General features: G+C 46.6%; 1 protein-coding gene across 1 annotated transcript in view; it reads right to left on the bottom strand.

Moving 5' to 3' along the window:
• The window catches only part of LOC144681151 (dynein axonemal heavy chain 8-like), a 1,659,468-nt gene that overhangs the window by 621,477 nt on the left and 1,024,104 nt on the right, over nucleotides 1-13,887 (bottom strand). The window contains exons 35-36 of the mRNA XM_078542878.1: nucleotides 5,713-5,912; nucleotides 554-707 (exon numbers count right to left, since the gene is read on the bottom strand). Of these exons, the coding sequence (XP_078399004.1) occupies nucleotides 554-707; nucleotides 5,713-5,912 (354 nt within the window). The remainder of the gene's footprint in view (nucleotides 1-553; nucleotides 708-5,712; nucleotides 5,913-13,887) is intronic.

Raw genomic sequence — 13,887 nt, forward strand, 5'->3', positions numbered from 1 at the left:
TTCCCAAGTATATTCAAATCTTCCCATGGTTTTGGGATTAACCACCTGCATTACCTTTGTATCAACTACTCATTTAGCCATTGTGCTTGTGACGCCTAACTCCGGATCAATTTATGGAGTTATTAAAAAAAAGAGGTGACAAAATAGAACCCTGTGGGACAACCATAATAACATTCTCCCAGGCTGACAATGTTGCACCCAGGTTCGAGTAGTCATCCTAGTCATTAGCCTTTGTAAAATATTTCTGCTGATTCCTGTGGGTATCCTGTGCAGTGTTCCTCTGGACTTGTTGCTTCTGCCACCGCACCCCGCCCCCCCCACCCGCCTTATTGGATGTTCATGTTACATCTTCCAGTCCAACAGAGAGCTCTACCAGACCACTGATGATTGCAGTGAAACTGTTTTGAAAGTGCAACACCAGCAAGCACCTATTAAAATAGTCATGGCACCAAAACATTTCTAGGCCACATTTTGAATTGATTCTGCTGGAATTAGAAAAATGACCAAGAAACATGAAACCAGCTAATATATCGAGGTTACATTTATAAATTACCTGTGGCAGTTGTTTGGCAATATCCCCTCCAACAAAGACAGCTTCCAGATAAATCCACAGATTTTGAACTAAAAGCCATTGTTCTATTATAGTTGTGCATGTTGACAGATTATGTATCCAGATCTGAATATCCTTCTTATAGTAAGTGTTATACCTGCAGGAGAGAACAATTTCAGAAGACAATGGAATATTGGTAAATTATAGGCATCTTTTTAATCCTTCTTCAGTTAGAGCTTTAAATGTAATTATAGTAGGCTTCCTGTTGGGAAGTTAGCATGGGTCAGACACAAACAGAAAAGTAAGTTATTTCAGTTGCCTGAAATCTAAAATCAAAACATAAAATGCTGGAAATACTCATCAGGGCAGACAGCATCTGTGGAGAGATGAACAGAGTTAAATGGCTGAATTTTAGCCACCATTCCCCCACCACGCCAAACCCTGCCCTCCCCAAAACTGGGTGCCATTCTGGATGTCTACCCACTCACCCTGCTCCTGCTGCAACTTTACCAGCAGTAGGAGTGATATCTGGAGGTCCACCCAACCATGGAACAATTGAGGTCCTTAAGTGGCCAACTAATGGCCGTGTGGCCGCTAGGACTTTGCTTGAACTCCAGCTACATCACAACATGATTCCCTCTGGGAATTGCTGCGGTCCTAGCAATGGCCACTGCTACTGGTGGCACTACCATGGAACAATTGAGGTCCTTAAGTGGCCAACTAATGGCCGTGTGGCCGCTAGGACTTTGCTTGAACTCCAGCTACATCACAACATGATTCCCTCTGGGAATTGCTGCGGTCCTAGCAATGGCCACTGCTACTGGTGGCACTGCCAGGACAGGTAGCTCCCAGCCATTTGATTAGCTGGCAACTCTTGGAGGCAGAACTTCCTCCCTAGAGGAGGATAAAGCCCATCTCAAGTCAATTAATGACCCAATGGCCATTAAAATGCTACAGGGAGAGCAGGCAAACAGGGGTGGCATACCCTGACATGAGGATGACCTTATGGCATCAGGTGAATCATGAGCAAGGAAACCTCCGGCTGGTTTCCACCTGCTGTCCCTCCTCAGCTGATGAATCAGCACTCCTCCATGTTGACCACCACCTGGAGGAAGCACTGGGCGTGGAAAGGGCACCAAATGTACTCTAGATGGGGGATTTCAATGTCCATCATTAAGAGTGGCTCGGTAGCCACTAGACAAAGCTGGCCGAATCCTGAAGGACACAGTTTACTAGACTGGGTCTGCAGCAGCTGTGTGGGAAACAACATGAGGGAAAAACCTACTTAACATCGTCTTCATCAGCTTACTTGTCACTGATGCATCTGTCCATGGGAGTATTGGTAGGAGTGACCACCAGTCCATGTGGAGATGAAGTCCCACCTTCACATTGAAGATACCCGCCATTGTGTTCTGTGGCACTGCCACCTTGCTAAATGGGATACATTTTGAACAGACCTAGCAACTCAAAACTGGGCACCCATGAGGCGCGGTAGCCCATCAGTAGCAGCAGAATTGTATGCAACCACAATCTGTAACCTCGGGGCTCGGCATGTTCCCCAATCTACCATTACCATCAAGCAATGAAGAGCACAGGACGACATGATAGGAGCAGAACCATGTGTACCTAAAAATGAGATGTCAAGCTGGTGAAGCTATAACACAGGGCTACTTACATGCCAAACAGCAGAAGCAGCATGCGCTAGACAGAGCTAAGTGATCCCACGGCCAACGGATCAGATCAAAGCTCTACAGTCCTGCCACATCCAGTTGTGAGTGGTGGTGGACAATTAGACAACTAACAGGAGGAGGAGGATCCACAAATATCCCCATCTTCATTGATGGGGAGCCTACATCATTGCAAAAGACAAGGCCGAAGCATTTGCAGCTATCATCGCCTAGAAGACCTAGAAGTGCTGAGTGGATAATCCATCTCGGCCTCCTCCTGAGGTCCCCAGAATCTCAGATGCCAGTCTTCACCCAATTCAATTTACTCCACGTGATAACAAGAAACGGCTGAAGGCATTGGATACAGCAAAGGCTATGGGCCCTGACGATATTCCGGCAATAGTACTGAAGGGTTGTACTCTGGAACTAGCCACACCCCTAGCCAAGCTGTACATCAAAACATTGTGTCTTCCAGGAAAGTATGATTAATGAGGTGGAATTGGGAGTGATGCGATGTGAAAAGTCGCCATTGCAGCCGGCGGGTAAAACATTCTTTTTAGCACCCGCTACCGCACTTAGTGCAAATCTGGGATGATTCTGCTCTTGGTTTCGGTTCTGCCAGAGGCACTCAGGTCCTGACCTTGTTACAGCCTTGGTCCAAACATGGACAAAAGAGCTGAACTCCACTGGCAAATACTCAGTAATGTGGGAAATTGCCCATGTATTTCCTGTCCACAAAATAAAATGATAAATCCAACCCAGCTTATCATCCCAACAGTCTACTCTCAATCATCAGCAAAGTGATGGAAGAAGTCATCAACAGTGCCATCAAGCAGCACTTACTCAACAATAAACTGCTCACTGATGCTTGGGGTGGAGTTTTGTGTGCCTGTTGGAGGCAGGCGTGTTTGATGGCTTGAGCGGACAATTTGGCAAGAAGGCCAAAAATTAGTTTCATGATATCATGAAATCAGTTTGCAATCGTCCGCTCAGCCCATCAATGGCGGGCTGCGTTTCCCACCATCAGGCATCAGGAACTTCATTGTACTATATCTGCATATCATTATAAGCCCAGCTTGCTGGAGCCATCCCCCACGCTGGATCATCCATTACACAACTGTACAAAAGTGATGTGTGGCTAGCGAACTGCAGTTTGCTTGGGATTTCGAGGTTTGTTTGCCTACCTTGCTTTGGGCAGAACTCGTGGCCATCAGCTCCAGGCTTCGCAGAATGCACCATATTGCTTTTAGGGGGTCTCATGGGCAGGTCTCTACCTACCAGCCATAAGGTGGGGGTGGCTTTGCAATATCTCCAGGGCTAGGGTTTGCTTGGGGAAGGGGGAGAAGTGGCCTCAGACAAGGGAAGAGGCTGCAGGGTGAGGGCTGTACTGGGGAAGGGGGGAATCCCAGGGTGTGTGTGGAGGCATAAGTTGATCTGTGCAACAAAAACAGAAAACGCTGGAAAAACTCAGCAGGTCTAACAGCATCTGTGGAGAGAAAAACAGATTTAACGTTCTGAGTCCGTGTGACTCTTAGTCATATGGACTTGAAACGTTAACTCTGTTTTTCTCTCCACAGATGCTGTTAGATCTGCTGAGTTTTTCCAGCATTCTCTGATTTTGTTTCAGATTTCTAGTATCCGCAGTATTTTGCTTTTATCTTAGTTGATCTGTGCAAGTTGCCTCAAAATGGTGAGGGCAGAGGAGATAGTCCAGAGGAGATGAGGTGAGATGGGGATGAGAGTGTGTGTTAGAGAGTGAGTGGTGATGTCCCTTGAGCTGACAGTGAGTGAGATGCTAGTGAATGTGTGATGGGCTTACGTTTGTGAGTTTAGAATGGTGAGATGGTTGCCTTACCCTGGCAGCACAGGTAAGATCATTCATCCTCTTTCTGCATTGGATGGCCAATCTCTTCTATGCAACATTGGCGCTGATCACCACTGCCATCATCTACCAAGCCAGGGTGCTGAGATTGCTGGAACTCCTGTGGCCAGAAGGGGTGGGGGGTAGAAGACATCATGGCGGGCCTCCACGGCATCCAAAAGGCATCCGTGGGACATGTCACTGAATCCAGGGGAGGAATCCTTCTTGCCTTTCAGGGCCATGTCTTCTGTGCAGCAGTCTTGTGCTGGAAGCACTGAGAGATGTGTGTGAAGCTGTACTTTAAATATGGCAGTCGGCATGAGAAAGTGGCGAGGTGATGGCGATGCCCGCCATCAAAACATTGTGTCTTCCAGGAAAGTATGATTAATGAGGTGGAATTGGGAGTGATGCGATGTGAAAAGTCGCCATTGCAGCCGGCGGGTAAAACATTCTTTTTAGCACCCGCTACCGCACTTAGTGCAAATCTGGGATGATTCTGCTCTTGGTTTCGGTTCTGCCAGAGGCACTCAGGTCCTGACCTTGTTACAGCCTTGGTCCAAACATGGACAAAAGAGCTGAACTCCAGAGGTGAGGTGAGAGTTCCTGCCCTTGACACCAAGGTAGTATTTGACCGAGTGTGGCATCAAGGAGTCCTAGCAAAACTGAAGTCAATGAGAATCAGGGCGAAGCTCTCCATTCATTGGATTCATACCTAGCACAAAGGAAAATGATTATGGCTTTGAAGGTCAATCATCTCAGCTCCAGGACATTTCTGCAGATGTTCCTCAGGGTATTTTCCAGGCCCTCTTTATTTTCCCCTCTGAGGTGAAGAAAGATAGCCATGGTTGCGAGAAGTCAGATATTACAGCCCTGCATATCAGTGTAGATGTTCGTCAGGGAAGTGTTCTCCACTGAGTCATTATGAAATACTTATTAATGAGCTTCACTCCATCATCAAGCGAATAGTAACGATTTTCATTGATAATTCTACAATACTCAACTCTATTTACAACTGCTTTTATAACGAAACAATCAATGCAAGTCCACAACAACACTTGGATAATGTTCAGGCTTGAGCTGACAGTGGCAGATAATATTCTTGCCACATATAATGATCATCTTGAATGGGTATGTTAGTGTTATGATTATGTTACTGGACTAATAATTCAGAAGTAATCGAAAAAATATGAGTTTAAATCCCATCATAGCAGTTTGAGAATATAAATATAGTTTTTAAAAATTTGGAAATAAATGATTGGCACCCTCACTGCATACACGGAGTCCATCGAATGCACACATGCCTAAGAACCACTTATAAGTCTGTTTTGCTACCTTTTCAGAAGAGAGCATCCAATTGTAGGGAGGCAGCATGGACTGGCAGGGAAACCTGCTAAGATTGTGAAACTTTACCCAATGGAGGAGGAGGCTCTGGAGAAACGTGGCATCTCTGATCCTCTCAACATCTGAGATTATAACATGTTGCAGACCAATTTTTGTCATTCAGAAACCTACCTCTTTGAAAGAAGCTCTTTGTCACCTTTCCGAAAACTTGTTATCGTCGTTTACCTGATCAATGTGTTTTTATATTAGACAATATATAAATACAAGCTTTTGCTGTAATTTGTTGCTTGTACCTGTTGCTGAGCAAAGAGCTCAAGATCATTAAACTATCCTCCATCATTGTTATGATTTCTCCTGTCTCTGTTCCTTTTAGCAATAGTTCTCCTCGATTCTTAAACATAGAGAAACTCAGAGTCTGACTGACCCAAGTCTGCATCACCTGAGTCAATTTTGCCTCAATGTCCTTTTCTTTCACAGAGGATATGCAGATATCCTGAAAGGCATTACAATATAAAAGTTAACTATCAGTCATTATCTTTTTGAATGATCATAGATTCATAGAATTATTTAGCATAAAAGGAGGCCATTCATGCCTGGTCAGCTCTTTGAAGAAGCTTTCCACTTAGACTTACTCCAATGCTGATTATTCATAGCCATACAAATGTTATCCCTACTCAGGAAAGCCAGATTTTGAGATGCCTGCAATCTGCAATGCAGGTTTTAAAAAATTTCATTACCCAAGTTTCTTCCAAAATTCCCTGGATTCTGGAAAGGTCCCAGAAGAATGTAAAATCACTAATGTAATACCTCTATTCAAGAAAGAAGGGAAAAAGAGAGCAGCAAACTATAGGCCAGTTATCCTAACATCTGTCATTGGGAAATTGATAGAATCTATTATTACGGAGGTCATGCCAGGACATTTAGAAAATCATAATACAATCAGGCAAAGTCAACATAGTTTTGTGAAGGTGAAATATTGTTTGAATAATTTATCAGAGTTCTTTCAGGAATAAGCAAGATGGATAAAGGGATGGATAAGGGGAAACTGTGGATGTGGTGCACTTGGATTTCCAAAAGGCATTTGATAATGTGTCACATCAAATGTCGCTACACAAAATAAAAGCTTATGGCATAGAGAGCAATATATTAGCACAGTATAGGGTTAGTTAGCTAACAGGAAGCAATGAGTGGGATAAATGGGTCATTTTTAGGTTGGAAATCTGTCACTAATGGAGTTCCACAGGGATCAATGCTGATGCTTCAGCTATTTACTATCTATATCAATGACTTAGATGATGGAACCGAATGTATGTTAGCTGAATCTGCTGATGACAAAAAAAAAAATAGGAAAGTAAGTTGTCAAGGTGAGATAAAGAGTCTGCAAAGGGATATGGATAGGTTAAGTGAGTGACAAAAGTTTGGCAGATGGAGTACAATGTGGAGAAATGTGACCCCGTCCACTTTGGCAGGCAGAATAGAAAAGCAACTGAATGGAGAGAGATTGCAAAACTCCATGGTATAGAGGGATGCGGGTGTTCTGGTACATGGATCACACAAAGTTGATACATAGGTGCAGCAAATGATTAGGAAGACAAATGGATTTTTGGTATTTATTGCATTTATAGTATTATGCATTTATAGTGTTATAGATAGGAGAGACATTAATTTAAACAGCATTAATTTCTCCTCTCACTACCCATCCATAAACAGAAAGGTGTTTTGATTTGTTTCCTTCTTTACAAGTGGTGGCCTATTTCCCAAACACCTCACTTTTTGTGCAAATCAAGTTTCTATTCATAACCCCACAGCAAACTCAAGATAGGATGAATTCAAAGGGTTAGTTTATTTGCACACACTCAAAACGGAGGAAGGAAGGTTCGCAACATTGCATAGTGGTATTGTCAATGGACTAGTATTCCAGATACCTAGGGTAACACTCCGGGTACCCGGGTTTGAATCACAGTAGGCAAGTGCTGCTGCTGCTGTATAGGGCCTTAGCTAGACCGCATCTGGAGTATTCTGTACAATTTTGGTCTCTTTACTTTAGCAAGGACATAATCGCATTAGAAGCAGTTCAGAAAAGGTTCACTTGGCTGATTCCTGGAATGAAGAGGAAGTTACCTTATGGAGGTTGGGCCTAAACCCAATGCAATTTAGAAGAGTGCAAGGTGATCTTATTAGAACATATAAATGTTACAATCAGGGTGGGAGGAGTGCACGAATTATCAAGCCCCACTACTCCACAGGCCGTGCCACTAATTTAATTGTGTACCTATACCTCTGGTACCCAGAAGAACAGAGTCTCTGGCCAGGCTTCTTTCAAAAAACTCAGAATGATTAATTTATTTCAAAACAAAACTTCTTTTAACAAGTTGCAAGTACTGGTTATCACACAATTGTAATCGGGAAGTACATCTATCTATGTCTTCCTAAAAAATTCCCCCAGCACACACACAGACACACACAGGCAAATAAAGGACAAACAGATAGAGTCTCTGCAGAGATGGGTTTTGGAGGATGGGCGTTATAAAATGAAGGATAAAGTCTGCAAGGCCTCTAAGCTGTCAACCTGGAATTCTTTTGTGTGCTGACAGGTCACTGGTCCAGCTTTGCAGGTCTAAATGTACACTGGTTACACTCAGATTAGGGTTGTCTGGTTATAGGTTGATAGCCACACACAATTTTGGGTGAGGTAGGAAGAGGGAACCAGTCAAGGTAGCCTTCTTTCCTTAGCGTGTTCTTCAACAAGGCTGCCTTCTAAATAAGCAAGTTCACAACTCTTTCTCAATTATCATATAGGTCAGGTGATTTCTTGGAAGAGGCCTGCAGTTCCAAGGTGAACTTATGACCTTCTTTAAAAAAAAAATCAGGTTAGCATCGGGTTGCCCAGATCATGCCAAATCCATCCATTTTGTAGAAGAAAACTTCAGTCTTGAGAGATATGATTCTAACATAAAATCCTGAAGGGGATTGATAGGGCGGATGCTGAGAAGATATTTCCCTTTGTGGGGGAGTCTAGAACTAGGGGACATTGTTTAAAATTAGGGGTCTCCCAATTAAGACTGAGACGGCCATCTTTACAGGATAACACTATATTCCCCAACATATTAAAAAAAAATCTATTTTCACACCGTGTACATCTCTGATAGGCCCTACCCTTTTCTTAGTTACTCTTTTGCTCTTAATGTACTCAAAAAACATCTTTGGGTTTTGCTTTCCTAATTACAGCCGGGATTTTCTGTGCCTGCCATCGTCAGGCATAATTTGTGGCATGGGCGGACAATATGGCATGATGGGTTTCATGATGGCATGAAACCCGTTTGCAATCTTCCGCTCAGCTGCCAATGGCGGGCCACATTTCCCATTATTGGACATCGAGAACCTCATTGTAAGACATCTGCATATCACTATTAGGCCAGCTCGCCAGAATCGCATCATCATCCCCCCACCCCTGCCAGAGTGTCCATCCACGTTGATGGGAAAGCACGCTGACGTATTTCACAATAGCACGTAAAAGGCGTATACTTGACGGGCTGCACGCTGAGGGGAACTCGGAGGTGAGTACACAGCAACTATGTGCAGCGCTCGCCAGGGTTGCCTGTTGGACTTCAAGCTTGTAGAGCGTTGGGGCATAGAGTGAAGAGCGGACCTGCTCTTGAGGCAACTTGTTGAGGGGGGGCAATGGCAGCCCTGCCATGAAAATAGCGCACAAGCATTCTGAGTGGGGGCTAGGGTGGACGAGGGAAGTGGCCACGCATTAGTGAAACTTGTATAAAGTGACCATTCTTCTGCAGCTGAGGCAGTTCAGGCGCAGCCACATTGATGTGATTGGGGTCGGGCTTCTAGCTTATCTGACCACTCAAGCAACACAGAGGCATCAAAGTGCCACCAAGGGTGGAATTTTCCATGCCCACTGATGGCGGGCGTGTTCGGTGGCATGACCGGACAATATATTGCGCTCGGTTTCACAATGGCGGGAAGACGCGATTGTCCGCTCAGCCCGCCGATAGCGTTTTCTGCCATCGGTCGTCAGGAACCTCATTGTAATACATCAGCATATCATGATCAGGCCATCCTGCCAGGCTCTTGCACCCTCGCTGGATCGTTCGTCCACGTTGGAGGGAAAGCACGCTGACGTGTTTCACAACAGCACAAAGGCGACATGCACTTTGGGTGAACTGGAGGTGAGTGCACAGCAATGTTCTTCAGAGCTCACCAGGGTCGCCTGTTGCTTTGCAGGCTTCAGGGGCGCTGGGGGTCGGGGGGAACAAGGTTAAGTGCTGCCCTGCCTCGGAGGCGACTTTTGAGGGTGAGTGGTGGCGCGGAGCAAATGCCTTCCTGTCTGAGGGGCGACATTTGAGGGCGAGGGGCAGCAGGGGCAAATGCAGCCCTGCCTCGGAAGCGATTTTTGAGGGTGAAGGGGAGCGGGGTGCAAGCGCAAGGACAGCCCTGCCGTTGAATATAGTGCAAAAGCATTCGGGGTGGAGGGGGGTAGGGCAGGTGAGGGAAGTGGCGATGCTTTCGGGAAACATGTAAAAAGTGACCATTCCTCTGCAACTGAGTCAGTTCAGGTGCAGCCACATTGATATGACTGGGGTTGGGCTCCTAGCTTACCTGCCCACTCAAGCAATGCAGTGGCATCAAAATGCCACCAAGTTCTCCAGTGCTTCCCCCACTGCCACCCCACCTGGAGGTCTCCTCCAATGAGGAGGACATCGACGGGGATGATGGTGAGGAGGTCCTCAAAGGTGGTGATGACGGGGATGAGGCCCTCGCACTGAGTGGATTAGGCATGCATGCTCAGGTGGTCCTCATAGCTGTTAGCTTTGTGGAGGATGATGACGACATGTAGCGAGGTGACCCCCATAGATCCTGACATTGCATCTGTGAACATTTGACTCCATTTTGGCTTATGCCAGTGCGAACACTCTCTGTGAGAATGCTTCTCACATGGAGACGCAGTGGAGGCCCTAACAGTCGCTTAATTGCAGGAGGATGATGACGACATGCAGTGAGGACACTCCATAGATCTTCACAAAACTTCTGAGAATGTCTGACTCCCGTCTGGCCGAGGGCAGCTCACTTACACTTTATGATCAGGATCATATCATAAAGATGAGGCATGAAACTTTAGAAGCATCTGATCTTTTGTCCGCCTTCAGCACCTGAGCCCTTCGGGAGCACAGGATCACTGGTCACAGATGCTGAAGAGATGGGGGTCAGCCCCACTTTAAAGGTGCTGAGAACACACAGAGAGAATGACAGAACTCTGTGGCGCCTGCTCACTACATTCTGGCAGCAATGACAAGCAGTGTCGAGATGCAGGTATCAGGATTCCAGGGAAAGCAAGGCCAGACCATTACTTTGGTCTGAAGGCTGCACAGAGCACAGGGAAGAGGCCCTGGACTGAGACACCTGCCTTTACCTTGTACAGAAAGGTTTCACATCTGAGTGACAAGAACACTGCTCTCATCAGAACAAGGAGCCATAGGCAGGGAGACATTCTTGGGAGTTTATTGACAATAGTGAACAGTGACCTGGATGGATGGCCCCAGGTGTGCACCTGCTATCCTCCTCCTTATGGGTGCCCAAAGGCCCTTGACTGACTGCTTGAGGCGAAGGGGTAGCTGGAGTGAGATCATGTTGCCCGGCACCCCTCTCGCATACACACTGTTGGAGGCCAACTATGGCACCAGCGATGGGGTTCAGCCCACACAGCAGTGCAGGAGCAGTGCCCTGGACCAAAGCCTCCATGGCGCTGTCATCCTACCAGTGTTGACCTCGGTGCGTTGGCATATTGGTGATATCGCCTCAGACTGAAGACAGATAGATTCCTCCATCATGCCTTGCAATCTAAGGAATGCAATGGACAACCCTTCCCAATGTTCCCGAGCTTGCCTTTGCAGCTCAGCAACTGTGACATGACCGAATGTGGAGGCTCATGGTCTGAATTGGACTCAGCAAATTTCTGGCCTCCAGCAGTCCTCCAAGTGCCGGAACCAGGGAAGTCCCTGCCCCGCCTGCTGTGGATCAGACAGTATGATGTGCTCCTAGATTGTGATCCCAAAGCTACTCTAAAGTTAGGTCCCACTCAGGTGTGTGGCTCTGCGCTGGCGAAAGGTGTGGGTGAGTGCTGTGATGGGACTTCAGGGGGGATGCCTTCAGATTCCTCTGCAGATGTTTCTTCGGGGCTTCATTGGAGGCCCTGGGTCATGGACTCTGACAGCTATTTCCCAGATGTGCCTGCAGAAGCAAGGGGAGATAATTAGTGCATGGCAGTGGCCTGTGAAACAGGACACAACATTCAAAGCATGGTTGCACTGCTGGACCCTCACTTGGTAGAGCACCACTGACCTTAATGTCAGCACAGGACTGGCCCAGATGGCGGGATGGAGATCATTCATCCTCTTGCAACACTGGGTGGCTGTCCTTTTTTTAAACTTATTCACAGGAATTCTCTGGCTGGGTCAGCATTTATTGCCCATCCCTAGTTGCTCTTGAGAAGTTGGTGGTGAGCTGCCTTCTTGAGCTGCTACAGTCCATGTGGTGTAGGTGCACCCACAGTGCTGTTAGCGAGGGAGTTCCAGGATTTTGACCCAGTGACAGTGAAAGAATGGCAATATATTTCCAAGTTAGGATGGTGAGAGACTTGGAGGGGAACTTCTAGGTGGTGGTGCTCCTATCTATCTGCTGCCCTTGTCCTTCTAGATAGTAGCGGTCGTGGGTTTGGAAGGTGCTGTCGAAGAAGACTTGGTGAACTCCTGCAGTGCATTTGAAGTTGGTACACACTGTTGCTACTGTGCTTCGGTGGTGGAGGGAGTAAATGTTTGTGGATGTGGTGCCAATCAAGTATACTGCTTTGTCCTGGACGGTGTCCAGCTTCTCTAGCGTTGTGGGAGCTGCACTCATCCAGGCAAGTGGGGAGTCACACTCCTGACTTGTGCCTTATAGATGGTAGACAGGCTTTGGGGAGTCAGGAGGTGAGTTACTCATCGCAGGATTCCTAGTCTCTGGCCTGTTCTTGTAGCCATATTATTTATGTGTATAGTCTAGTTCAGTTTCTGGTCAATGGACACTACCCTGAGGAACTCCTGTAGTGATGTCCTGGAGCTGAGATGGCTGACCTCCAACAACCACTGCCATTTTCCTTTGTGCTAGGTATGACTCCAACCAAAGGAGAGCTTTCCCCTGATTCCCATTGACTTCAGTTTTGCTAGGGCTCCTTGATGCCACAGTTGACCTTATGCGGCCTTTATGTCAAGGGCAGGCACACTCACCTCGCCTCAGGAGTTCAGCTCTTTTGTCCATGTTTGAACCAAGGTTATAAAGAGGTCAGGAGCTGCGTGGCTCTGGTGGAACCCAAACTGGGGTCAATGAGCAGGTTATTGCTAAGCAAGTGCCGCTTGATAGCACTGTAGATGACCCCTTGCATTACTTTACTGATGATTGAGTGTAGACTGATGGGGCTGTAATTGGCTGGGTTCGATTTGTCCTGCTTTTTGTGCACAGGACATACCTGGGCAATTTTCCACATAGCTGGGTAGATGCCAGTGTTGTAGCTGTACTGAAACAGCTTGGCTAGGGGCGTGGCAAGTTCTGGAACACAAATATTCAGTACAATTGCCGGAATATTGTCAGGGCCCATAGCCTTTGCAGTATCCAGTGCCTTCAGCCGTTCTTGATATCATGTGGAGTGAATCGAATTGGCTGATCACTGGAACCTGTGATGCTGGTAACCTCTAGAGGAGGCCGAATTAGATCATCCACTCAGCATTTCTGGCTGCAGATTGTAGCAAATGCTTCAGCCTTATCTTTTGCACTGATGTGCTGGGCTCCTCCATCATTGAGGATGGGAATATTTATGGAGCCTCCTCCTCCAGTGAGTTGTTTAATAGTCCGCCACTATTCAGAACTGGATGTGGCAGAAATGCAGAGCTTAGATCTGACCCGTTGGTTGTTGATTGCTTAGCTCTGTCTATCACTTGCTGCTTATGCTGTTTGGCACACAGGTAGCCCTGTGTTATAGCTTCGCCAGGTTGACACCTCATTTTTAAGTATGCCTGCTGATGCTCCTGGCATGCCCTCCTGCACTCTTCATTGAACCAGGGTTGATCACCTGGCTTGATGGTAATGGTAGAGTGGGGGATGTGCCAGGCCATGAGGTTACAGATTGTGTTCGAGTACAACTCTGCTGCTGCTGATGCCCCAGAGCGTTTCATGGATGCCCAGTCTTGAGTTGCTAGATCTGTTCGAAATGTATCCCATTTAGCACAGTGGTAGTGCCACACAACACGATGGAGGATATCTTCAACGTAAAGGCGGGACTTTGTCTCCACAAGGACTGTACGGTTGTCACTCCTACCGATACTGACTTGGACAGATGCATCTGAAGCTGGCAAGTTGTGAGGATGAGGTGAAATAGGTTTTCCCCTCTTGTTGGGTCCCTCACTACCTGCTGCAGACCCAGT

This window comes from Cetorhinus maximus, chromosome 5, assembly GCF_964194155.1.
Source record: "Cetorhinus maximus chromosome 5, sCetMax3.hap1.1, whole genome shotgun sequence".
NCBI lineage: Eukaryota > Metazoa > Chordata > Chondrichthyes > Lamniformes > Cetorhinidae > Cetorhinus > Cetorhinus maximus.